This window comes from Numenius arquata, chromosome 7 (assembly GCF_964106895.1).
Source record: "Numenius arquata chromosome 7, bNumArq3.hap1.1, whole genome shotgun sequence".
In the NCBI taxonomy this organism is placed as follows: domain Eukaryota; kingdom Metazoa; phylum Chordata; class Aves; order Charadriiformes; family Scolopacidae; genus Numenius; species Numenius arquata.
In genome coordinates this window covers 34,816,679-34,842,122 of record NC_133582.1, presented here as the reverse complement: position 1 = coordinate 34,842,122, position 25,444 = coordinate 34,816,679, and the positions used below count along the sequence as shown (strand labels likewise).

Sequence of the window (25,444 nt, the reverse complement as noted above, 5' to 3'; positions counted from 1 at the left end):
ATGCAATTATCTCCTTCTAGCTCTAACCTTTCCTTTTGTTCAGAGCCCTGGGAGTCCTACCTATTGTCATCCCTTACTACACTGTTTAAATGAGATTGTACATTCTTTGACACTATCCATGTCTAAAGTTCTGCTCAAAGGGTAATCCAGCTTGCTTCTTCTGACCACAATAAAATAGGGAGAAAACTGGAGTGAAGGACTTGGATCACATAAGATAGAAAACAGATGCAAAAAGAAGACAACAGTGGATGAAAAAAGACTTTGATCTCACCTCAGAAGTACCACATTGCCTGACAAGAAGGCTCCAACGGTCATATCTGAAATTTTTGTAACATTGAGACAGTTACAAAGGAGGCTCAGAATTCAGTTTTTTCAAGTCAGTTGGTAAATTACAGAGCACATCTAAAAAAAGCAATTTTTTGACTTAAATCAGCCAGCTCGTCCCTTCAAAGGTAATTATTTCAGAAGTATAACAGCAGGATTATGTCTCTGATGTTATTTCACTTCTACCTCATTGTTTGCTTTTTATTTTTACTATTATGTTATTGTCTTCTTGTATTTTTTTTTAAGCTTGTCTTCATGACTGAGCAGCTTCCAGGCAACTACAGCCTTGGCCAGATACTGAAATCCTTTGCTTTAATATCTCAATCCTTCATCATGACTGTCCAAACATCTGAATCAAGCAATTTGCTCAAATTCTTATCAGGATATTCGAATAACAGAGGGAAAAGGGAAGAAAACACTCAGCTTCATCAGCCTCCCATCATTGCAGGAACCAGCAACCTGGAAACAACCAGCTCCACTGTTTTCTCAGCCTGCTGCTGCATTTCCCCCGTGCTCTTGCTGCCAGAGTAGCAGACGTACCTGGATAACCATTGCCATCCATATCAACTCCCCCTGATATGGACTGGCCGAACATCCGCAGCATCGGGTTTATTGTTTGCCCAGACAGCTTCTGCAGCGGAAAACACACAAGTGAAATCAGTCAGTTAACACGAAGAATCCTCCAAAAAAAAGAAAAAAAAAAAAAAACACAAAACACAAAACCAACAACCCTTCAAGCCTGACTTTCATGGTCACCGGGGCTCTTTTCCATGGACTGGGAGTGCCGCACATCTGCAGGCTTACACTTCACCCACGCAGCCCGGAGCAGGAAGGCTGCCGACTGCAGGAAGCCCTTCTGCTCTGAGCTAAGATTGACTCGGATTAAAAAACACAGACCTGCGTTACAACCCTCATGCAGACCCAAGCAAAATAAAGACCACATCAAAAAGACTTCTCGGGGAGGGGGAGGAAATTTAACTGTACTCTAGAGATTTTGCCTTTTTTTTTCATTACATTTATTTCTGTAAATAAAAGGTTTAAGCAGCATCTTAACAAAATTAATGATTAATTGAAACAGAAAATCCTGCACAACCATCCCTTTTCACAAAGCTTGCCAGCATACTCAAAGTCAAAATAATTAACTTTCATCCCACTTGGAAATTCTGGTTTCCATCAGCTATTATGCAGTATTTTGTGTCAGTTTGGAAGCTGTATCTCATTTCTTCCCCCCCAACACAAGATTAATTAACTTCTAACATAGCGTCTTTTTTTTCTAATTACTAACACAAAAACTTTCTCTAAGCATTTTGAATTGTAAATGCCTTTGTCTGAAGCAAATTAATACATCAAAATCTCATTTTCTAAGAAGGCAATCAAATGTCTCCCAGCTCTCATTCATTATCCTGGGCCACCAGTGCAAGACCTGAACTCAAACTAACATCTAACTGCAGAGGTTACAGACAGAGAAAACCTATCCCATGAAGTAATGTCAAGGCTGTTGGTGGTGCTCCACAGCTTGTGACATGCAACCAGCTTTTCCTGGCCCTCCCAGAAAAGGACATAATATTGGACAAAAGGTCAGACAGGAAATTCATGGAAAAAAAGACAACTTGAGGGGAAGAAAGATATCCTGCAGTCTTAACGGACAGTTTCAAGGGAAAACAGTGCTCTGCTGTGTACAGATCTCCTTTTCCTACTCATGGACAGATAAGATTAGACAACTGGAAGTGACTTCCTCCCCACATTATACTTGCACCACATTTTTGGGAGGTCCCAGTTACGGTGGTAAATCCTGCCTGCAAACACCCCGTTGGAAGGCAGAGGTATAATGCTGCTCTGCTTTTGAGTGCCATGAAAGAAAACAGCAGGCCACAAAGCCAATGAAGCTACTTCTGGCTCATAGCCACCACTAAAGCTGCTGAAGGGACGGGAGAGAACATTGATCAACAATTTAAATGAAGAAAAGGGGGAAAAGCTAACATAATGAAAAGGGTGAAAACACATACCCTGCAGGCCCCGCCTCCACCTCTCTCAGCTTATTTTAAAAAGGAAATTCAGGGCATTAAGATGGCTCAGGGATATAGTAATAAGATACAAAAAGTCTTTCACCTCTGAGTTAAAATCCAGGGCAGGTAGGTGAAGAGCTGAAGTTGTTACACAGCGGTTTTGGCTGCACATGGGAGATGAACCAGTGGTGTGTCTGGTGCCCTGCGGCAGACACTGGGAAATGGCAGAGAGACATTGCCAAACGTGGTGCCCCCTCAGCTGCCTGAGGACATGGGACAACGATTGAGTGGTATCAAGAGTCAACGACTGTGATTGAGCTGGGCTTTGTCCCACTGACCAAGGGGAGAGGCACACACTATTGTCTGCTGGCTTTGCTCCAACGGGGAGGGACATATCACAAGCAGGATGTTTCGCTTCCCACCCTGCTGATCTGGCCTCTTTCAAAAAAGGTAAAATTTTCCCATGAATAACAAAAAAAAAAAAAAAAAATTAAAAAAAATCTGATCCTTTTCAGCAAGAGCTGGAAATCTCCAGGCTTTTCAACAGCCAGAGAAGAACCTCTCAGCCAGTGGATCTCAGCAAGAAACGGGCAGAATCCTCTACATGCCACACATTAATGCATTTTAGAAGTATCCATAGAGTCATTTAACTTCCTTTTTTCTAAAAAGCAGCACATGGCATATACATGGTAAAAGGAAGCAGGACTAAACTTCTATGGTCTGTTAGAATAGTCTCCAATATAACCACTAGATTCTTTAATTCTGCTTAAACTGATTTACTGTGAAGGATCCCACCCAGCAACAAAACAAAACAACCAGGACTTCAAACACATGGAGGGAGGGAAGATTCAGACTCTCTGAAAAAAGAAATAGGCTAGACAGAGACTAGGTGATATGTGTTGGGCAGCATGAGCGTAAATTCATCTTCTCTTCTGCCTGGCTACAGTAGCTAAATTGCACTGCCATCTCTGCACAAGATGCTATAGCGTATCCCAGCTGAGATTTTACTTCATAATAATGGTCAGGGGAATGGCACCCAAGACCAGCCTTGTGACATATTGTCAACTGCAAGTACAGGGCCAACAAGATGGGTAAAGAGGCTTCTGCAGGGCATAAAAGAACACTTAGTAGCTCTTCTTTCTCACTAAGCCTGCTTCTACAGGAAGAAAGTGCGACCTCCCAGCTCCCCACTGGCCTCTCCATAATTTGTATGCTCAGCCTCTCCAGGGTTTTCATTTCTCCTCTGCAGCAGTACATTCAAACCCCAAGACATGATTTGCTTCAAGATGGAAGCTACAGCTGATATCTGTAACAAAAGACAGTGAAAAATATCTCCTAACATAGTTTTACCCTACAGCATAGATACGGACAAACTTTGGGAGAAGCCATCTTCAACCAGGACTGAGAAAAGGATATAGGGCTATGATAAGGCTACCTATAAAGGGACCCCTAAGTATGGTTTACTTCTGCAGGCCCTGGGAAAGTGACTTCAGATAGGTATCATAAACAATAGCGTCACATACCATAGAGTACTGAGGTACAATACCATGGGTGTCCCCGTGGTAAATGTACACTGCTCCTATGTAGTTATCCTCCTGAGGCGCTCCAATGGCAACATCTGTAAAACAGTACAGATTACAAACATTTCACAATCCACTCCATTAATCCAACTTTTTCCCAATTTTAGAAGCCAGCTATCAATAGGAAAATAGCTCCCCATGATGAAGATGATCAGCAGCTCATGTGAACCTGGCCAGAAGGAACTTGTTTGATTTAATAAAGAGCTCGTGTTAAGATAAACTTAAAATAACACACAAATGTATATGAATTTGTACACACATGTGGCTATGTTATGCCTAATTAGAAACATGTGCTTATTATGAAAATGTGTGTTTATTAACCAGCAACCATGCTCAAAAAGCTAATTTAGAATTCTTTTATATAAAAATCTTCAACCCAGGGGAACACCAGCTCTGTGAACCAGGACAGCATTGGCAAAACATTTATTGTAGCACTACATAAAGTTTGCTTGAAAATCCAAGGCTCCAAAATGAGGCTGAGTATATTAAATGGACAGGCAGGAAGAAAAAAAGGCTGCTGAGGGTATGCTTTCAAATTACATTTGATCCAGTTTAACTGCAAACTCCCGCAGAAAGTGTGATCCCACTTCCCATTCTCTTCTCCTAGTTGGATCTAATAACTACACAGCTGCTAAAATTAAACTCTTCCCGATGGCTTCATACCCATGGACTGATGCAACTCACTCTGCAGTCTCACCATCATCACAACTGACTTGCAAGCAGCAGAAAAAACACACAAATGCACGTCCAGGTGCAAAGGAAGAGCATGTCCACCTCTGGGCAACCTGCAATGAGGTTGGGTTAGGCTTAATGGGATACTGCGCCCTGAGTGGACTGGAAGAAATAAATCCTGGCACACACTGAGTAAGTCGGCCTTTGTTTGGAAGTCCTTAATCTGCACTGCCAGAAATCAGGACATAAAAGGTGCCAGCATCAACACTTTTCTCTCACCTATTGCTATCACAGTATAGGGCCTCACACTGAGAGGCCTGTGAGAGGAGCAGGGGTAGAATAAATCAAAGGAGAGAAATTATTAATAGAGTACATGCTATCAGGACCGAGAAGCTGCTTCTTAATTACACTTCATGATAAGAAACACAGTTATGTCAACAAAACTGGAAAGGCTTGAAGACATAAGGAAGCGGGAAAGAAGGAAGAAGTCAGACCTAGGTTTCTGTTTTGTTTGGTGCGTGGGTATCTAAAGCCTTTTATAAACCATACAGGGAAGAAGATAACGCAACAGCATGGAAAGCAAAGCCATATTAATGAGACTGGGGTGTGAGATGCGTGAACAGGGACTAAATCCACATCAAGGACAATCGGCTACAGAAGTCTTTAGCAGACAAATCCTACACAAGCACATTTATCCTTAGCATGAGCTCAGTTTCTGGTCCCATCTGGAGGAAAAATGGATGCCACATGGCACCCAGCGATGCGATGAGACCAGCAGCCACCAGCCCCTGCTGACATTTCCAGGGAAATGGCCCAGGAGGAAATCACACAAACCTGGGAAGCCATCGTCATCGATGTCACCGAGGGTGGCCATGCTCTCTCCAAAGTGTGCGTTGTAGGCGCTATCACCATCCAGGACAAGCTGCTCTTCCAGCACACCCTAGTAAGTAGGAAATAAAACACGCTCAGGGAAATGGGTCAAGTCCTGGATGAGGCGAGGCCTCCCCATGGGAGCTGGCAACGCACTGCAGGAAGCACCTGGGGCAGAGCTGCAGTTTAACTCCTGACCTCACTGCACATGGATCACCTTGGCACCAAAAATAATTTATTTATTATTGTCTTATTACTTATTTGGGGGTTTTAACCATCTCTGGTTTTAAGGGGGTGGGGAAAAAGGAGCATATGAACGATATAACTAAAATGCTAAATTAACTGAATGATAACTCAATGATGTAACTAAATGCAGTCACAGGGCTTGGTGAGCTTTTGAAGGTTTCCAGATGCCTGAAGTATAACAGCCCAGAGTTTGCTCTACTGGCAGATTACATCTGAGGAGTGAAATCCTCAGCCCAGGCTTATTCAGCTAAACCCCAGTGAGTTAAGGAGAATTTTGCCCTAAGCAAAGAACATTTGGGCAATTGGATTTGAAAACTTTTAAAGTATTGGACAGAAAGATTAAAGCAAAGTCCCCAAAAAGCCTTCTGAAATGAAGAATAAGGGAAGGGACTTAATGCAATAAAGAGACAGAGGGAAGTTCAGAATAAAGTAGCTTTGTACTCCTATGCCATGAGGAGCCTTATATGGGTCTGGTATTTCTTGCCCACCCACTTTCTAGTCAGATACATAAGCTTTAGTTTCGTGCAGTCTTCCCTCAAGGGGAAAGGAACATTTCCACAAGAAAACAAAATTTAGTTACGCAATCCAACTCTGTACCCACCTCAAGGGTTGGGGTTTTTTTTGGTTTTGCTTCCTTTGTGAATGAGAGTAAACTGCTCTCTGGAACATGTAATAGAATCTTTTTCTTGGCTGTGGGGAGTTGCTGACTTTAAGAAAATCCCATATAATGAAATTGAAACACAACAGAGAGGGCAGGCCTGTATGCGCGACTCATTTCTTTGCAGTCATCACAGGAAAGGGCAAAACATAAGCGTGTTAAATCTCACATCACTGTGCATGCCTGTATTATAATGCAGTCTTCTCTCATCTGCGGCAACGACCTCTTAAGCAACAGTGCTTGCAGAATGAAACAGTTTAAAGTGTCCAAACTCCAAGATAAAACCCACAATCCTGCAACCGATTGCTCCTGCAAGTAATTCTTGCTGCAGGAGTATAAGAAACTCCTACTAGTTTCTTGACTATTTTATAAAAGATGCAAATTAACTCATGCACACTCTCGCTGTGAGCAGGACATGTTGGCTATTATCTGCTTGCCATTCTGGAGGGTGCAGCAGCAACACTTCAATATAAGAAGTGGGATAGCCTGTGGATCAGACTGAAAAAGTAAAGCTCATTTAAAGGAGAAGTGATAACAGAAAATAAAATTACACCAAAAGCAATTCTGAAGTCTCCCAAATGCTGCCCATAGGACCTGTGGTGAATGTTAAGTCTAGCATAAATAAACTCCATACATTAAAGTTCACAAAATACTGATGAAGCAAAGCAATTTAATTTTAGTCCATAACACCTGCTGCTTTGAGACAGCAGGTTTTGAACCTGAATATTAAATATTTAATAATACATAAAAATACATTGTTTTGCTATAAATACAACAGAAGAATGATCTTGTTTTGCTGATGCAAGAAACTTCAGACTTTTCCAAGACTGTTGTTGGGTCATGTGAAATCCAACAGTGCCAGCTGGTAAGAATTTCCCCTGAAGTCTATATATGAGGCATAATATAAAGATAACATGAATTTAAGCTCTGGTTTCTCTTCACAAGGTCTCTTAAATTCCCAGGCATTTGTGTTCTGATTTGTAGGTTCTAGTGACCACCCAAAACACAACGGAAACTCAGTCAAAGCTGCTGACTCTTACTTGGGTTTGGCACCAAATTCACGTAAAGCCACAAATACCACCAAGTTTCAACATAAAACCAGAAACTTTCCCAGACCTCCTTGAAAGATTCACAGCTCTGTGATGAATGTGGGCTGGTGCCTGGGAAATCATGATACCAGATGAGCTTTCCGTGACTTCATGCTCTGCTAGAGACATCCAGAGCCCCATTATTTGAGAAATTGAGTTTCACCACGCAGTGCTGGAAGGACATTAGCATTACCCGGCCCAGACCCACACCCTCATCCCTTACCAAGTTATCTCCTGTGCATACTCACGTTTCCTCTGTTGATATAGACTGTGACTTGACCCTCATCTCTGATCTCAGAAAACATAGGTGCTCCGACCAGCAGGTCTGACAACCCATCAGAGTTCAGATCAACTGCACATAAGGAGGAGCCAAAGTAAGAGCCCATCTGTAACCAAGCCGAGTCACAACAAAGCATTCAGTATCTGCCCACACACAGGAGGAAGTCATTTAGGCATAAGTGGTTTTTTGTTTTTAATTTCAAATAATGACTTGCTGCTTTATCACTCACAAACACTCCTACGGAGAAAGCTTAGGGGTTAATTCTGGCAGGAATCAAACATTTTACCGTAACAGTGCATTGGCTTGGATGTTTTACTAACAGAATAAAATTTATACCCTGGGACATGCCTAAGTGAGACATTTAAAGAGCTTTCTTAGACTCGATTTCACTTGTCAAATGCTGAAAGCCAAGAAAGGGTGAAGTAAGTTTCCCAAACCAAGACCTGGCCAGTGATTATTCATGCCATGTCAGACTCACTAAAGAGACTTGAAGTTGGGTTCCACAGATTTTTCTGGGGATACCTTAAAGACATAAAGAAAAGAAATAAGAAAAATAGGCATGGAATAGGGTATCCATGAAAAGAGGCATCTAAAATTACCTCTTGATTGTGAACTATCTTCCCCTGCTCTATTTGTTTGTATCAGCCACCTTCAAATAGCAGTTCTGGTTGTGGGTTTTTACCACTCTTTCCTCTTGTGTACAGGCAGGTGAGTTGACACAGAAAGAAGACTTTCAATAAAAGCTTTTCAGTTGATACACAAAAAACCTAAGTCACTTTCAATCCCTCATTGTTACTGCTTGATGAAACTTAATTGCTTAAGTTCAAGCAATAAAATAATTTCGTTACATCATTTTTGATAGGCGTTAACATTAAATGCTAATGATCTCCAAACCAGCACCCACATTATGAATTTCAAAACACATTTAAACACAAGGAGGAAACCAAAAGCAAGAATGATATTCCACCCTTATTTCATCCACTTCTGCTGAGGTTTCACAAGGCATACTCTTTGAGACTTACTACAAACCATAGTCTCAAAATTAAAAGCAACTTCCAAAGGAAAAATATATAGGAAAAAGATACCACTTCGTATTTAAAATTGAGAGCTGTTTACCTAGTAGGAAAAATTGAGGTTACAGAAATAGTTATTTAGGTTAAAAAGAATGAATTTTATTTCTTGCATGCTTTTACATTCCTCATTGTGGATCTCTGACCCACAGGCTTCCACGCCTCATAAGTTTAGATGCATGAGCCAGAGCTACTGGGCATGCCTGGAGATGGGCAGCAGCAACTCTATTCTTTGCAGTCCGTAAGATTTAAAAGCTGTTAAATATATATAGCGGGGTGAGGTAAGGATAAAGTTTCAGTTTGTAATTCAGATTTTTGTGTTTGTGTGGGTTTAAGGTCAGACCTCAAGCATCATTCAATTCCAGCTATTTTGTAGCTTAAGTTCCCTTGTGGATTTTTTATTTGTTTATTTTATTTTAATCCACTAAGGTTTTAAAACAAATTTCTCATGGGTAAGGAGCAAAAGTTATTAAAAGCATTTCACTATGTATTCAGGCAGTTTTCAGGAAAAGGCTATTATTTACTTAAGTGCAACATGGTAAGTCTGCAGCGTGGGCAAGTTCACAGTGCAGCGAGAACCTGAAGTTTGTGCGCTCAACATTTGTAACAAGGCACTGCATTTTCTTTTTTCTTGTCTGCATTTGATTTCCTAGTTCAGCCTCCAGCAATAAAAAAAGGGAATGAAGAAACTGGCCTGCTTTTAACATCTGTCTAACAGGAATGTCAGAGAAATGAACTTCCACACTGCTGGGAAGGACACAGCACTTTGTGAGAGCTCATTTCCAGGCAGTGCTCATTGCTCAGCGCGCCTGGTTACATTTCAATCACAAAACAAAGTAAGGGTGATTTAGGACAGCCTTCTCTCTTAAAATAAAATTCTTACTTGGATTTTAGAGAATTTGTAGGAGACAGATGCTAATGGGGGAGGAGGAGATGACAGCCTAGAAGTACTTGAAGGATATAAATACTTGATTAGTTAAGTCACATGTAAGAATAACACAATTAAACTGGAAAAGGAAAGTTTTTTGCTGAGACCTGGAAAATTCCTGATTATTAGGCTAATAAGTAGTTCTCCAGGAGCACATCCTTAGGGACATTTAAAAGTCAACAGGGAAGGAAATGAACAGGAAGCAATCAAATACAGGAGATGGCCTAGATGAACTGGGAGGTCTTTTCCTTTCAAGATGCCTGTAATTCTGCTAGTGCAGAGAAAGATAAATTTTGGAGGGGCCCTAAAATACAAGTCACACCATCCACCTACACACCGTGTGGTTTTCCTCTATTCCAGACATGCTTCTAAACACTGCAACTGTGTTTTGTTGGGAAAGAAAAACAAACCATGCTAACACTCCCAACTTGATGATACACTCAAACACTTTAGATCCTTCTCAGGGTGGCAGGTCTTCCTAGAGCCAGAAGCCACTAGTAACCTTTTTCTTCTGTTATTTCCTCTCCTTAAAGGAGAGCACAAGCAATCCCCAGGTAATGGGTATCATTTCCTCACTGTGTTATTCCCAAATAAGACATCTTTTTTGTTGTTACCTATAGTTAGGCATACTGTCCACTTCATTTCCCCTGCAACACATCTAGCTAGCAAGCCCCCACTGAAGAACACAAGCTGTTCCCTACTCAAACCCAACATCACATGGGGGGAACTGGATCTCACTAGCATTCACTAAATTTCAGGAAAGGGCACTTGAGGGGGGCTGTTCAGCTCTAAGACACCAATTCTAAGAGCAAAATGCAGTGCTGATTCATGGTGGGAAGCGGGAAATTGTCATCTCTTGAGGCAATGAAGCTGCTCCTCCACAAAACAGCGTAACTCTAATATCCCCCGTTATAGTATGACATAGAAAAACAGACTGGGGCTTTGTGTATTAAACTAAGCTCCAGGCAACCCACATCTCCCAGTAACACCTACTAAGAGGAAATCTCTGCATCTAGGCTCACCTGGTGCCCCATGTCCCACATCTTGGAAAGCGCTGCTACAGTTGCATAACGCTAAAGAGAAGCACTAGTACCAAATTCAGCAAGACCAATTTCAGTCACATGAGCATTGAGCAGACATTGCAGTCATGACTGCTACAAGAAAAAGGGCATACAGCTGGTCTTGGTTTAGCTCTTCTGGAAGGATAAGAAGAAACAGAATTTGCTTGGCAAGTCATGAAGCAATGGAATGAAAATGATGCTCTGAGAGCACCCTGCCATTATTTCCCCCTTCTCTACCCCTTAAAAGAAAACACAACTACATAAAACCTCACCTTTTTTCCTGAAGCCTGAAAAATCTTTATTAGAGAGCCTGATCGTCTGTCTGTTCTGAAAATATAAACCTGAAAAGTGAGAAAAGAAAAAAGTTAATCAATAATAATTAAGAAGCACACAATGCTACAGCATTGATGCTTTCTAAATAATATCTAAATCATGGTCATGGCCATGGCTATTGCCAAGACAAAACATACAGTTCCCCCTTTTCCCGATGAATCACAGGCCTCTCATGGGAAATGCTTGAGCAGTACCTTGTCGCCTACTTATTCAGCACACATGTGTGTATATGCACATGTTAAGTATTAGCTTTCAGCACCTAGTAAAGGAACTTTCCAACTCTCAAACAAGTAGCATCTGGAATGGGGTAAAAGGCTGAAAAGGCATGACCCTGGCTCCCCTCCCCTTATACAGCCTTGCCTTCTCAAGGGCACATGCCCGCATGTACTGCACTGCAAACATAACGATGCTTCAGCAAATGTCAGAGTAGAAATCACAATCAGACCACCTAAGGCATTTGTGCCATTTCTGGGTGAGGCAATCTGCAAATCAGAAAACTATTAAAACATAGTCCACTCATTGCTCATTTCCACAGGAGAAACTGCTTTACCAAGAACTCTCAGGGCTAATAGTATTGATGCAAGTTCAGTAACAGATCTTGTACCAAAATTCAAGACACATGGCTTGTAGAAAGAGAATCTCTTCAACAGAAAGGCTGGCTCAGTTGGCTTTTGAGAGTCTTCCAGGGTTTGTCAGGCTCCCTTCTAGCAGGTGCTCACACAGTTTGCAGGACAGAGGATCCCTTACTTCCAAGGCCACACAGCGGAGCCAAGCACTTGACATAGTTGAATATGTGGCAAGTTACTAATAGGTGGTAAGACAAAGTTCAAAGCTGTTTTCAGCTGAGACACAGCACAGATTTACTGTGGACAATTGCTTTAGATACAAAGGACTCCCTAGGTTTTGCAGTGGCATGTTTAGCAGCTAGAGTACATTGCCAGGTGTCACGACTCCAAGCGAGCCTTAACTAATGACACCCTTGGCAACCTTGGAGAAATGACTCAGTCTCATTAAATATCTTGGCTTTACCTTCAGTGAAAAAGGTGTGACAATGCTAATCACTTTCTATCAGGGAAGTGGGAAGGATTAGCTTACTAGAGAGTGTGGAAAGCACAATAGAATCATAGAATCATCTAGGCTGGAAGAGACCCTTGGGATCATCGAGTCCAACCATTTACCCTACACTACAAAGTTCTCCCCTATACCATATCCCCCAACACCACATCTAAACGTCTCTTAAACACATCCAGGGATGGTGACTCAACCACCTCCCTGGGCAGCCTATTCCAATGCCTGACCACTCTTTCTGTGAAAAATTCTTTCCTAATGTTCAGTCTAAACCTACCCTGTTGGAGCTTGAAGCTGTTCCCTCTCGTTCTGTCAAATAGGACTGCAATAGGACTGCTCAGCATAATGTCCTGTACTCAACACCTCTTACTGCCCCTTGGCTATGTATTCCTGCTACCCACATCCTATGCCAAGGGAGAATAAGGGGAGCTTTTGTAACTAGAGCAGGAGTCTTTAAACTACAGAGCCAGCTGCTTTCTCATGGACCTCATGTTAGCAGTTGGTTCCCCCCTCATTGTACAGAAACTGAATCTCTTCCACAAAGAAAACAGGTTGAAAGGAAGGCACATTGGTGCAGCCGTAACAGGGTACCTGAGATAAGGAAATCATGTCTCTCCCATGCACATGTCCTCTCAGTAGCAACTGCGCTGCTACTATACCCCATATGTCCTAGTCACACCAGATCAGATATATGTACCGAGTTCATCCTCTACTTCCATTCCATGTTCCCCACTTGTGCTGCTGTCCCCTGAGATACGGTTACTACCAAAAATAATATGCCTAAACCAAGCAATAATGCTCCTGGTAGTGGAGACCTCTCACTCCTTATTGTTATGACTCAGCTACAGCTCGTGCCCCTAAAGGGAGAAGAGCCAGAGGGAGGAAGATGGAAGGGGGCTGCAGGACAGCAGGATATTTTTTGGTCCCGAAAAGATTGGATTTAGAAGAAAAAGGGACAAAGGCAGATCCTTTACATCCTTCCCCTCTCTCTCTCCACTCCCACTTCTCCATCATTGGTTCAAAAGTGTATAAGGGTCACAGCACTCCCCTCCAACCAGCTCCCCCGGCATCAGCTGAGTACTCAACACAGAACACCACACACATGTAACTCACCAGCCATTTCCACCTAGCCATTCGCTTGCTTACATCTTTGGAACACTGAACATATGTATGCCTACAGGAAAATAATTTTTTTTTGTTTTTCTTCTCAAGAGACTATCACCAAGATTTCTAAGTACAGCTGGCAGAAACCCAGATTCTAATCCACTAAACGTATTGTGAAGTTTTAAGAGGGACATCAAATCACGTAGTAAATGGCTTTTCATGCTATTAGAGATGCTACCCTGAAGTAAATACTGAAATAGTCAAATGTATGATGAAGATAAGCAGAAGACAAACTCTCTTTTTCAAGTTTTTTGATTTCCAGACAAGGTTTAAGCAATATCTATATGTTACACATCCTAAACAAAAGCAGTGTGAAATAAGTGTTGCCTGTGTCTCGTTAAAATAACTATTGTAAGGATTGGGCAGGAGAGAGGGGAAAGACAGGGGTGAGGAATGTGAGGCACCAGGAGGTGCCTCAAGAAAATTTGATGACTTCATCAAACTACCTCATCTCTCCCCTGCTCAGTGCTCCAAAACTACCCTGTGGGCAAAAATCTCTTGGCTTCTCAGACACATGGCAACAACATCAGTATTATCTTTTCTGCCCTGTTGCATCCAACCACATTATTGTTTGACAAAAAGCCACACCTTTCCGATGCCTCCATCCTGGGGAGCTCCTCCTACAACATCTGTGGTAGTCGGCTGAGAGAAATGACCTGCTGTCACCGCATATCCTGAGCGGGGGATGGGGTGGGAGAGGAGAGAGGAAATAAATAAATAAATAATCATGAAAGGGAAGAGCCTGAGAGACAGGTCAGCCAGCTGGATCACGCTTATTGGGTTTAACTGCTTCTCCTGGGCTGCACATTCAACAGCCACTCCGCTCAAGGCACGCCAATGTTGCACACAAAATCTCACAGCACTGGGAAGCATGCCCTCCAGTACGGCTGAGAGCAGAAAGGTGTGTGTGGAGCTGGGCGAGGGACACACAAAGCGGGTACAGGGAGCAGCTCAGTAACCACCAGAAGGGATGTGATAAAACAGCAACAGGCAAGGAAAAACAGAGGAAAGAGACCACCTTGTCACAGAGAAAGAATCACATCAGAGAGGGACGGTCCTACACTGACGAGACAGAAGTGTCCTCCTTTGGCTAAAATCACTGCCTAGGAAGGCCTGGAAAATAACGTGCCTTTTGGTCGGCAGAAGGGAGTGCAGAGGACAACAGGCAAAGAGGTCAGTGAAGTTAATGGCTTAAAAAGATTTTTGTTTAGGCAAGAAGAAAAATGGGAGGATAGATCAAAGAAAGGAGGAGTGTATTTGATAGGAGATCAAAGATTCAGTCTTATTTGATATATTAAAATGATATAAAATAACTAAAGAAGAGTAAAGTGCTTTCTTTCTAAGGCTGTCTTGTATTTGCCTTGCTCTTCTGCTGTAAGTTATGAGGCTCTTGTCTACAGCTTGCACTATAATTCAGGTCTATCGGTGGCAAAACCTATTTATGTCCTTATCTGTATATATACACTCCTCATTTAGCTAACGCCAAGCAGCATCTTCCAAGTAGTATTTTTTTAAAGACTAAAGGTTAATGGGGAAAAGAGAGGTCAATGTGAGTCTTTAGTCACTACTGACTGTTTGAAATGCCTTATAGGTCTTAACAGTCTTAGGACCTGGGGATTATGGGGAAGCCTTTAAATTAAGTTTATTTGGGACATTAGGTGGTTTTAGAGCAAGTAAAACCAACTGAGTTAAATATGTACTCAAACCTATAGCAAATCCTTTCACAACTTCCTTCTGTTGCCAATGTCTTACTTAAATTTATTTCAACGAAAATAGCACCATTCATCTGCAATATACATTCTATAATTAGGTGTCATGCCCATTTTAAAGACGGGGTAAGCAAGCATGCAGCCTAACCAATGACAAATAATTTGTACATCACAGGGCAAAAGCAGGAATGTAGGAGGCCCACTACTATCCAACCTGCTTTTCAGCCAAAATGCATTTTCTATATTAGTAAAAAAATTATAGCAAAGTTTTTTTAAAACAAGCAAACAAAAATGGCATATTCTGGCTGTTTATTTGCTTATGTTTCTTTCCAGGTAGGTAACACTTTAATTCAGATGTTTTTCCTTCCATACTTTTCATAAAAATACTCTACACCACCAAAAAAACCCGGTATCTACTTTATAGCATCAAAGCCTTGAAATATGTTATTGGACTAATCCATTCTCACAGTAAGCACCAGAGAGCCACTTACCAAGGTAGGTGTACCGCCTAGCTATCACAGCATCGTCGTTCAGCTTGTAATATGTGTTGTCGGTGAGATTCAGTACTTTGACAGTTCCTGTCCAATAATAAGATCCTGGTGCCCCCATGATGACCAGCTCCTATTAAGGAAAACCAGAGGGATGTGGGGGAAAGGATGGGGAAAAAATAAATAACAATTAAAACTGGACAAAGATTCATGCTTTACACAGTACTGGAGAAAAGGAGAGGATATTAACACCAATTATCAGCGCATCTATAACAATCTCCTTTCTGCGTGCATGTAGAGGATATCCTTCTTCCCAAACATGGAGGTCACTGCATACACCCTGGAGACACATGGCCCACATCTACTCAGCTGTTCTGCTGCTTCAATAAAAGACCTTCCTCAGTCTTACTAACCATCAAACTTACCCCTGCTAACACAGTCCTCCCAAAAATCTCTCTCCACCTGCTGTCTTTCCTAAACATCTTCCAGAAGACCTGATGACCTCCACCAAGTGACAGAAGTGCCCCAGCCCACCCAGACCCACTATTCAGCAACAGTCTGTGCCTCAATGCTGGCTGACATGCTATACCAACCAATCATGACAGATACAGCAAAAAGGATTTTGATTTTACAAATATGAAGCTAAAGAGCTGCTCTGCACTCAACAAGAAGCAGGGTGTGCATTATGTCACAGCTGGAACATTTTGCCTTGCTCTGTCCTCAGATACAATCTGCTCTTCAAGAGACAACCTGGCTGTAGTTCATTACAGACACGCAGCATGATTCAGGATTTTAAAAGACTAGAAATAAGGCAAAATTTGATTCAGCATCCAAATGTAGATGCTCATGGATAATCCTTTTGACAAAAAAATCAAAGGTACATTCACATGCAATAGAGATTGCAAAAAGGTTGCCCCAAAGCATCTAACATCCTTATGGGGAAACCTTACTCCTGGATGTGGTTTTAAATACCTCCAGCAAGGGGCCAAAGTAAGCCTGGGAAGTATTAAGCCTAGGTAGGTTCTCCATCCCTGGAGAAGACATGAGGACAGCTGCTTTGCGTCACATCTCCGTTCAGTGCAAAGCCATGGGCAAACTCCGTCCTTATGGGAAAACACTCCCACGCCCAGGACCCCTTCGGATGATGAGTTCCAGTCAGGGGGAGACATGTAACAACGGATTTTCCTAATAAGACTACAGGGTCAGGACTACAAACCCAACCAAAGAGCAGGATGTGCTTGGCAACAGCTTTTTTCCTTGGGAGGGGCCATGCCCTTGAGGTCAAAGGATCTTTTACTGGCAGGAATGACTACCATCAGCAGCGCTGAATATACAGTAGGGGTTTGCCTGTTTGACCCAAAAGGCCATTTATCTGCGTTTCCTGCTCAGTGAGCCGCCATCAGGCTGAAGCAATGAAAGTTCAAAGATATCTTTTGAACTAGGGTAGCAAAGGAGGATTTAAATCATGAGAACAGAAACAGGCTGGAGAGAGCAGGCAAGCCAGGAAACAGCTGCTGCTGGCTGAACATCCAGTTATCAGACAGTGCCACTGTGACAACATCACCTGCCAATCCAGTTTACTCAGAAATCACCTTCTGTGATATCAGAGAGGACACCTTTATTCTGCTTATATAAGCCTGGACAATAAATTCTGCAGACCAGTGCATACGTAGTTAGGAGTGAGTATATACCTGACATGACAGTAACAGCATATGACACGGAAATAGCTTTTTTTTTTTTTTTCCCTTAAACTACAACGAAACAAAAAACCACACACAGAATCACAGAATCTTCTTGGTTGGAAGGGACCTTTAAGATCATCGAGTCCAACCACACAAAGAAAAAAAAAACAACCAAAAACTACCCAAACACCAAAACCAAAACAAAATCAAAACCCACACAAAACAAACGCCCACAACCACACACCACACTCACCCACAAACAGACACAACCCAACAATCTCGGGCACTAGAGCATGCCCTGAAGTGCCATGTCTACACGTTTCTTAAATACCTCCAGGGATGGCGACTCCACCACCTCCCTGGGCAGGCTGTTCCAGTGCCTGACCACCCTCTCAGTAAAGTCATTCTTCCTAATATCTGATCTAAACCTCCCCTGCCACAACTTCAGACCATTTCCTCTGGTCCTGCCATTATTCCCTTGGGAGAAGAGGCCAACACCCACCTCTCTACAGCCTCCTTTCAGGGAGTTGTAGAGGGCAATGAGGTCCCCCCTCAGCCTCCTCTTCTCCAAACTAAACATGCCCAGTTCCCTCAGCCTCTCCTCCTATGACTTGTTCTCCAGACCCCTCACCAGCTTGGTGGCTCTCCTCTGGACACGCTCCAGCAGCTCAATGTCCTTCCTGTAGTGAGGGGCCCAGAACTGAACACAGCACTCGAGGTGAGGCCTCACCAGTGCCCAGTAGAGAGGCACCATCACTGCCCTGCTCCTGCTGGCCACGCTGTTCCTGATACAGGCCAGGATGCCGTTGGCCTTCTTGGCCACCTGGGCACACTGCTGGCTCATGTGAAGCCGGCTGTCCACCAACACACCCAGGTCCTTTTCTGCTGGGCAGCTTTCCAGCCACTCTGCCCCAAGCCTGTAGCGTTGCCTGGGGTTGTTGTGACCAAAATGCAGGACCTGGCACTTGGCCTGATTGAACCTCATCCCATTGGCCTTGGCCCATTGATCCAACCTGTCCAGGTCCCTCTGTAGAGCCTTCCGACCCTCAAGCAGATCAACACTCCCACCTAGCTTGGGGCCATCTGCAAACTTACTGAGGGTGCACTCAATCCCCTTATCTAGATCATCAATAAAGATATTAAACAAGACTGGCCCCAAAACTGAGCCCTGAGGGACACCACTGGTGACCGGCCGCCAACTGTATTTCACCCCATTGATCACAACTCTCTGGGTACGGCCATCACGCACAAAAAAAAAAAAAAAAAAACCCCACAAACCAAAACCAACCACCTCCACCTCCCCAAAAGAAACAAGAAACCAGCCCTGAAACATTACAAAAAACCATCAATATATACATAAAGGAACAAATTAATCCTTGACATAACTAAAGCATGGCTGATAGACTTTCTGTCCAGGAAAGAATATGGTCTGGTGTTTAGAACACAGCTCTGGAGTATATATTTTACTACGCTATTTTTCCTCTGTCTCTTTGAAATAAAGAGCTGAAGCAGAACTAAAAAAAAGTGTGGTTATCTTTTGTATGTATGTGTATATGCATGTGCATCTATCTATTCACATAGATGCATATACCCACGTGTACACATACATAAACAAAGCCATTCAGGGAGGAAAGTTTTACATCATCACTTAAAGAGTTAATGTTAGACACAAAAATATCTCTATGCAAGTTTTGGGACGTAGACAATAAAAACATTCCCTAAGGATGTTTCTCAGAGTCAATTCATTCATTCTTGTCCACAGCCCTTGCACATACACCCACATACAAACCACTGGGCAGGCGCTGTGCAAGATGCAGATGCCCAGGAGGGCAGACAAGGCAAGAGGCTGTTTGCTGGCAGGATGGGAGCACACTCAGTGCCCAGCCTGCTGTCCAACCTGTGCTCGGGGCTCCCCTCCCGAGTCATGTGGCAGGAGAGCCGCTCACCAACCCCATCCCCTCCTTGCGCGCACCCCTGCTCACCTCAGTGAAGAAGCCTGCGATCCCTGCCTGGCATGAGCCATGTTCCTCCCCGTACTTCTTCTTGTACTCTGCATGGGAGAAGGGAAGAAGACAAACTGTGGTCATCCCTGGCACAGCACATGCTCTCCACCTGAGCCATCCGCATCCCTGCACACACAGCCCGGAGAGACGCCAGCACGCAGGGCTCCTGGATTTTATCAATGGATCTGCCACCCATGTGCACATCCTCATCCACATACCGCACACGCACCACTCCCCCTTCATATATTACAGTCTTTTCCTATCATCATAACCATGCTCAGATTTTAAGGAATTTGCTGAGGTCATACCAGTTGCACAGGGAGATGTTTAATTAGAGAGACCATGCAGAGCAGTGATTTGATCCACAAATTACAGCTCAAATGCCTAACATCCTTGGCCAAGGCAGGGTCCTGCCAAAGCAGATGTGTGTCCCAGCAGACCAGGGGGGCCAGAAGCACACTTGGGTTTCCTAGTGGAAATGCATGACAACAATTCCACTGAGAAATGAAGCCAATGTTTGCTCATGGCTATTCAGAAAGTGCTGGGACTCTGAATTGCTAGCTCTTCACATATAGTAGCTCACAGAGCCAAACGCTCCTTGCCTGGGAAAAATATTTTTTTTTTTATTGATATTAACATTTTTTTATTCAGATAGCCGAGGAGATGAGGTTCCTCCCTCTGGATTTTCCTGAAAAATAATGCTGCACATGTCCTAAAGGCCCCACTTTCACTATGGCTGGATGCACACCCTTGCATAGGATAAAATGCCACAAGTTCCATGCCCGTCCCATTCAGATGCTTTCACTTCCAGCCAAGGTTTTCCCTTTACAGTACATACTGAAGTGTGAACAGACCTTGCCTCTTCCCAATTTTCCACCTGACCTACTGTAATTCAAAACAAAACACTGCTAGTCACTTTGAGTCTGGAAGCATCCTTCTGCCGTACCTGCTAAACTTGGCAGGAGGTTTTTAATTTTTTTTTAATGCCAAAGTGCAAGGCATTAGAGACTGCGCTCTTAAATCCCACTTTATAAGATATTTTTTTTTTTTTTTGATGGAGGGCTAGAGGGGCTCAGGCTGGTGCTCAGGCAACCCAAGTAAGCACCATGCCCCACCTGAAAAGCCACTCCAGGGGCCACACAGCCATGGCCAACCTGGCCTGCCAGCCTGGCACCCAGTCCACCACAAACACCGTGCCCACCATCCCTTTAGGCACAAGGGGCTGCGGTCCCTGCTAGATCTTACTCACGACGCAGGTCAATGCATGGCCTCTTAAAAGCCAAATGAGCCCCTCACCTGGGACACAAGGAGAGAGGATTTCTTATGCATATATTTCTTTTGAGAGCACTCCTCAATGGCTCTCTGCATCTGGTCCAAAACCAACTGCTGCAAGTGGGCCCCACTGACAATTTGATGGATTTAAAATGTTGTATTTCTCTCTAAAATTGTATTACGCTTGGCTCATGGTTTCTTTAACTGTCTCCTTCAAAAAACAGATGGCTCAATTTGCTTTAAAATAAAAGAGGAAAATTGCCATAGGATATTTAACTCACACAGTGAAAGATTTAGGTCAGGTGAATAATGACATAACCGCAGGGGATGCCTCAGGACAGGAGGCAAATAAAACTCTTATTTTGGATTTCCAAAATTCTCCTGGTCTTCTTTTATAATCAGGCTTTCCAGAACTTTTTTCACAATTCAGCAGCAGGTCACAAAGCCTCAGACGTAATGGCAGCTTCCCAAGTAGACTTGGGTGAGGCCTGAACGTCCTCCAAACTGTCACCCCACATCACTCCAGCCGCCCGAGGGGCTCCATCCACACGTGCCTGCAGGTGCGAGTGACCCAGCTCGCATCGAGCTCTCCCCTGAACTCAGCTACAAAGCAAAACCAAGGGCATGCAAAACCATAGGAGGATAGCAGAACAATCAGTAGCAGCTTTAGCAATAGAACAAGGCAGCTATTCGAGGGTGGTAGAGGGATTCCATAGCTTCATCCAGCTGTGTTTAGCAAAACGTGCAAAATTACTTTGGTTTTTAGGATTAACAGGGGATTTTCTTCTGATAAAACAGCACATGCACAAAAATTAAACCATTTCTCCAATAAAGTCAAAAAGCTTGCTGAATTCACAGCACCGCTTTATTATAAAAATAATAAAATAACTAAGAAAATTCCAGTGCCCCCCAACATAAGAAGGACATGGACCTCTTGGGGAGAGGCCAGAGGAGGCCACAAAGATGATCAGAGGGCTGGAGCACCCCTCCTATGAGGACAGGCTGAGAGACCTGGGGCGGGGGGGTTCAAGAACAGAGAAGAGAAGGCTCCAGGGGGAGCTTATAACGGCCTTCCAGTACCTGAAGGGGGCTACAGGAGAGATGGGGAGGGACTCTTGATCAGGGACTGTAGTGACAGGATGAGGGGTAATGGTTTTAAACTAAAAGAGGGGAGATTTAGATCAGCTATCATGAAGAAATTCTTTGCTGTGAGGGTGGTGAGACCCTGGCCCAGGCTGCCCAGAGAAGCTGTGGCTGCCCCATCCCTGGAGGGGTTCAAGGCCAGGCTGGATGGGGCTTTGAGCAACCTGTTCTGGTGGGAGGTGTCCCTGCCCAGGGCAGGGGGTGGGACTAGATGATTTTTAAAGGTCCATTCCAAACCATTCTGTGATAATATAACTTTGTCTACTTAAAAAAACAAAAACACACACCAAATTCAGATCAGCAATATACATATTAGAAAAGGAATAGAAACACATACATTGTTTTCATTGTCAGGCAATGAAAAATCAATTATTCTTTAAATGAACCAAATTATTATGAGCCTCAATGCATAAGGAATGAGAGAGATGTTGTGTATGGTTGTGTAAAACTGAGTTGGTACATCCACTGAAGCAGACTGTCCTTCCTCCCTACAGATATCAAGACTCCATTTTACCATTATGGGGTCTGAGCACGCCACATATACCAGTTAACCTCTGTTCCTAACACCTCAGGGAGAAAACATCTTTAGTGACATTTTGCAAGAGGAAATGGAAGCATAAAAGGCCCAAACACCTCAGATACTGAGGCTATTTGAGTGTTTAAACCTCCACTGGCACAGAGCAGAGATGAGCACTGTGTTTTGGGGGGATGCAGAAAGAGGCAGTGCCCAGGGAGCCAGCAACCCAGCCTGGAAGGACATGGAGCTCCAGCACAACCCTTTCAGCACAAAAACACCTCTCTTCATCAGCCTACCTAACTCCCACCTGCATGCAGTTCCCCATGTCCCTCCCCACATGCCAACTGGGTCTCCTTCCACCCATGCGCCCATGGTCATAGCCCAGGGCAGCCCCCCATATCCTGGACTGTCACATTCCATCCCCAGAAACTTCTGCCTCCACCCTAGAGCCGGTCTGCCTCTCCCAAGCAGCAGATGAACCCAAAAGGCATGAAAGCCAAGATTGCTTCTGCCTCACTTCCACTTTGGTGCACAGCAGTGACACTTGTCACTTGTACTACACTGTCACCTGTCCATTCACCCGTGCATGCAGTGAAACACTCAGCCAGCAGGAAACCATGCAGTCACTGTGTCAGCTCACAGCTTTTGCACACCTGAATAGCACCATTTGCATGAGGTTTAGATATTGCTTACCATGGATTCGGTAGTTTCTGCATAGCTCCAGGAAATAACTGCTGTCATGAACAGATCCCTTGTTTTTATACTTCTTTATTGTTCCTTCTCTATTGTTCCTTCTCATCTGCCCACAGACTGCTGCGCACCCAATTACACAAACCACAAGCTACTGAACTAACTGCTCTGGCAACAACTGATAGCAAAGCAGTAAGATGAGGCTAAGTCTGGAAGAGGTGGCTGTCTGCAACTCTAAAGATGTGCCATGAATAAATACATAAAGCAAAAAAGAGAAGATGATGATAGTGGTTTGTAACCATGATGATCTCAGGTTATAAGAGAAGTAGGGCTGAGGAAGAAATAATTGTATAAAACAGTGTACAAACAGGATAAACTGTGACGATTCTGAAGGCAAATGCTCCTCAACTTCTTCTCTGAACAAACCTCTCAAAGTCTCTAAGTAAACTTCAATGCGATAACATACCATAAGCTTCACATTGCAATAAAATCCTGTATCTACTATCTTCACAGATGGAAGCAAAGTAGACAGTTACAGTAAACTATCACTTGCACTGTAAGCCTATTCCTTCCTATCTGACAGCGTTTCACAGGAACAGTAGCAATCTTTCTGACCTAACATTGTGGTATCGGGTTTGCACCACAAAGCAGGGATGTTTTGATGGCTCTCAGAAAACCAAATGTGGTCTGGACCCTGTGGAAAAATTTGCTTATCCCTTTGGAGGTGAGGCATGTTAGCATGTGCTGTTCCCCTTATTTACTAACAATCAGTAGCAAAGGGTCCATCAGTCTTCCCCACTTCCACCACCAACTCCTACCGCAGAGAACTAGGAAGCCATCCCAGCTCTCCCCATCAGCTGGGCTGCCTCTCACAGCAGATGTCACCACCCTTCTTTGCAAACTGAATGCATCGGGGCAGGGGGGCGATGCAGAGGCAGCTTCCTTTTTTTTGGAAGGTCATTAAAACTATGGGAAAAATAAACAAGTGAAAGCACTGCCTGGAAGAACATGGCTCTAAACACCAGCTATACCACAAAGAACATCCAGCTCACATAAACCAGATTAGCGCCTACTCAAAAAGATTGCATTTAACTATTCAGTGAATTCAGTGAAATCTCGGCGGGCAAAGGCACGCTCCCCAGCCATGGGTCTGGCAGCCTCCCAGCGACAGCCACGAAGCTCTTGGTGCAGCAGCACTTCAGCTGCATCACACATCGTGCTGCTTATCCCTATCAGACTTGCTGTTTCTCCCCTTTGGGCTGTCCCTCAGTGTCAGTGGAGGAGAATCCCTTCTTCTGTTTCCAGAAAGTGAAAGACAAACGTTACAAGGATGACTGCAATCTTATTTCACAGCAAACCTCAAACAATGAATCCCTCTGCATGATGTAGCACAGCTATCTCTCTCTTTGAGCTTGTTTTATTAAAACCTAAAAGATCCAGGAGTAAACAAATGCAGCCACCTCTCATGATACTTTGTGATTTCACATCTGAAGAGGAGGGGTTAGAAAAATCAGTCCCAAACCTCCAATTTTCATCCATGAAGTGAAATCAAGCCAACACCGTGCTGCACCAGCCCTGCCAATTTTCCACTGGCTGCTCTGCACGTACTAGGCCCACACATTTATGTTTTCTAGCAATTCCTGGCAAATATCCTGTCAGATTAGCAGCAGTTTTACTCCAAAGACATGACGCACAGAAAAACACAAGCGGTTCGTTTCTTCCAGAAACCACCTCCCCACCACAGCTCCAGGCAGGCGGTCCTTAAGGCGGCGCAGGAGCAGTGACACAGGCTCAGAGGGAGCCCCGGCAGCATCCCCACGTCTGTGCATTGACCATAAAGTTAATAATCGGATGATTTGCAGTGCATTACCTCAGTGTGAGGCCTTATTCTGGTTTTGCTGACAGGAACAAGAGGAAAAAAAAAAGCCAAAACCAGACAGACAAGTACAGTAGGATGGTGCAATGGGAAGGCTCATGTAGTTTACTTCTATTTTGCTGCAGAGCAACTGGCATGCCTGCGTCAAGAGACTCAAAACCCCTCACATTTCAAATAATGACCAATTTCAGGGCTGAGAAACGCTCAATGCAGGAGTGCGTTCCATCTTCAGAGGGTGCACGGGTTTGCAGTGGCAGCTTCCTGAGCAAAGCCCAGAAGGAGGTGAGGGGTTACCTCAGGAAAAAGAGTGGGCACAGAGTGGACCACCCAGCTCTGTCACAGAGCTGGCTTCACGGGCCACTGAGCTGGGACGCGGCTGCTCACCAGCAGCAGAGAAACTCAGTGGGACATCCACTGCCTTATCCCTCTCCCACTTACTAATGTCAACAGCAAATCTGCTGCTGGCTGCTGCCACCTTGGGAAGGGTGGGGGGGGAATGAATAAAAGCAAATAAATAAATAAAATTAGAGGTCTCGCCCACAACAAATCCTGGTGCTTCTTGTCATCTGAACTCCCATGCTTCCTCACAAGAGGGGAAAGACGATGCCCAGGACAGGCAGGAGAAAACAAGAAGGTGTTTTCCCCCTAGCGTTTCTCTGAAGGCCGAGAAATCTCAGGAGACACCCTATCTTCTTCATAACAACACACTCACGGCC

General features: G+C 43.8%; 1 protein-coding gene across 1 annotated transcript in view; it reads right to left on the bottom strand.

Annotated features, from left to right (window-relative positions):
* ITGA9 (integrin subunit alpha 9) overlaps window positions 1–25,444 on the bottom strand; it is a 233,601-nt gene that overhangs the window by 190,079 nt on the left and 18,078 nt on the right. The window contains exons 5-13 of the mRNA XM_074150461.1: window positions 19,210–19,277; window positions 15,549–15,678; window positions 13,937–14,022; window positions 11,056–11,124; window positions 7,693–7,830; window positions 5,417–5,522; window positions 3,854–3,948; window positions 865–955; window positions 272–317 (exon numbers count right to left, since the gene is read on the bottom strand). Of these exons, the coding sequence (XP_074006562.1) occupies window positions 272–317; window positions 865–955; window positions 3,854–3,948; window positions 5,417–5,522; window positions 7,693–7,830; window positions 11,056–11,124; window positions 13,937–14,022; window positions 15,549–15,678; window positions 19,210–19,277 (829 nt within the window). The remainder of the gene's footprint in view (window positions 1–271; window positions 318–864; window positions 956–3,853; window positions 3,949–5,416; window positions 5,523–7,692; window positions 7,831–11,055; window positions 11,125–13,936; window positions 14,023–15,548; window positions 15,679–19,209; window positions 19,278–25,444) is intronic.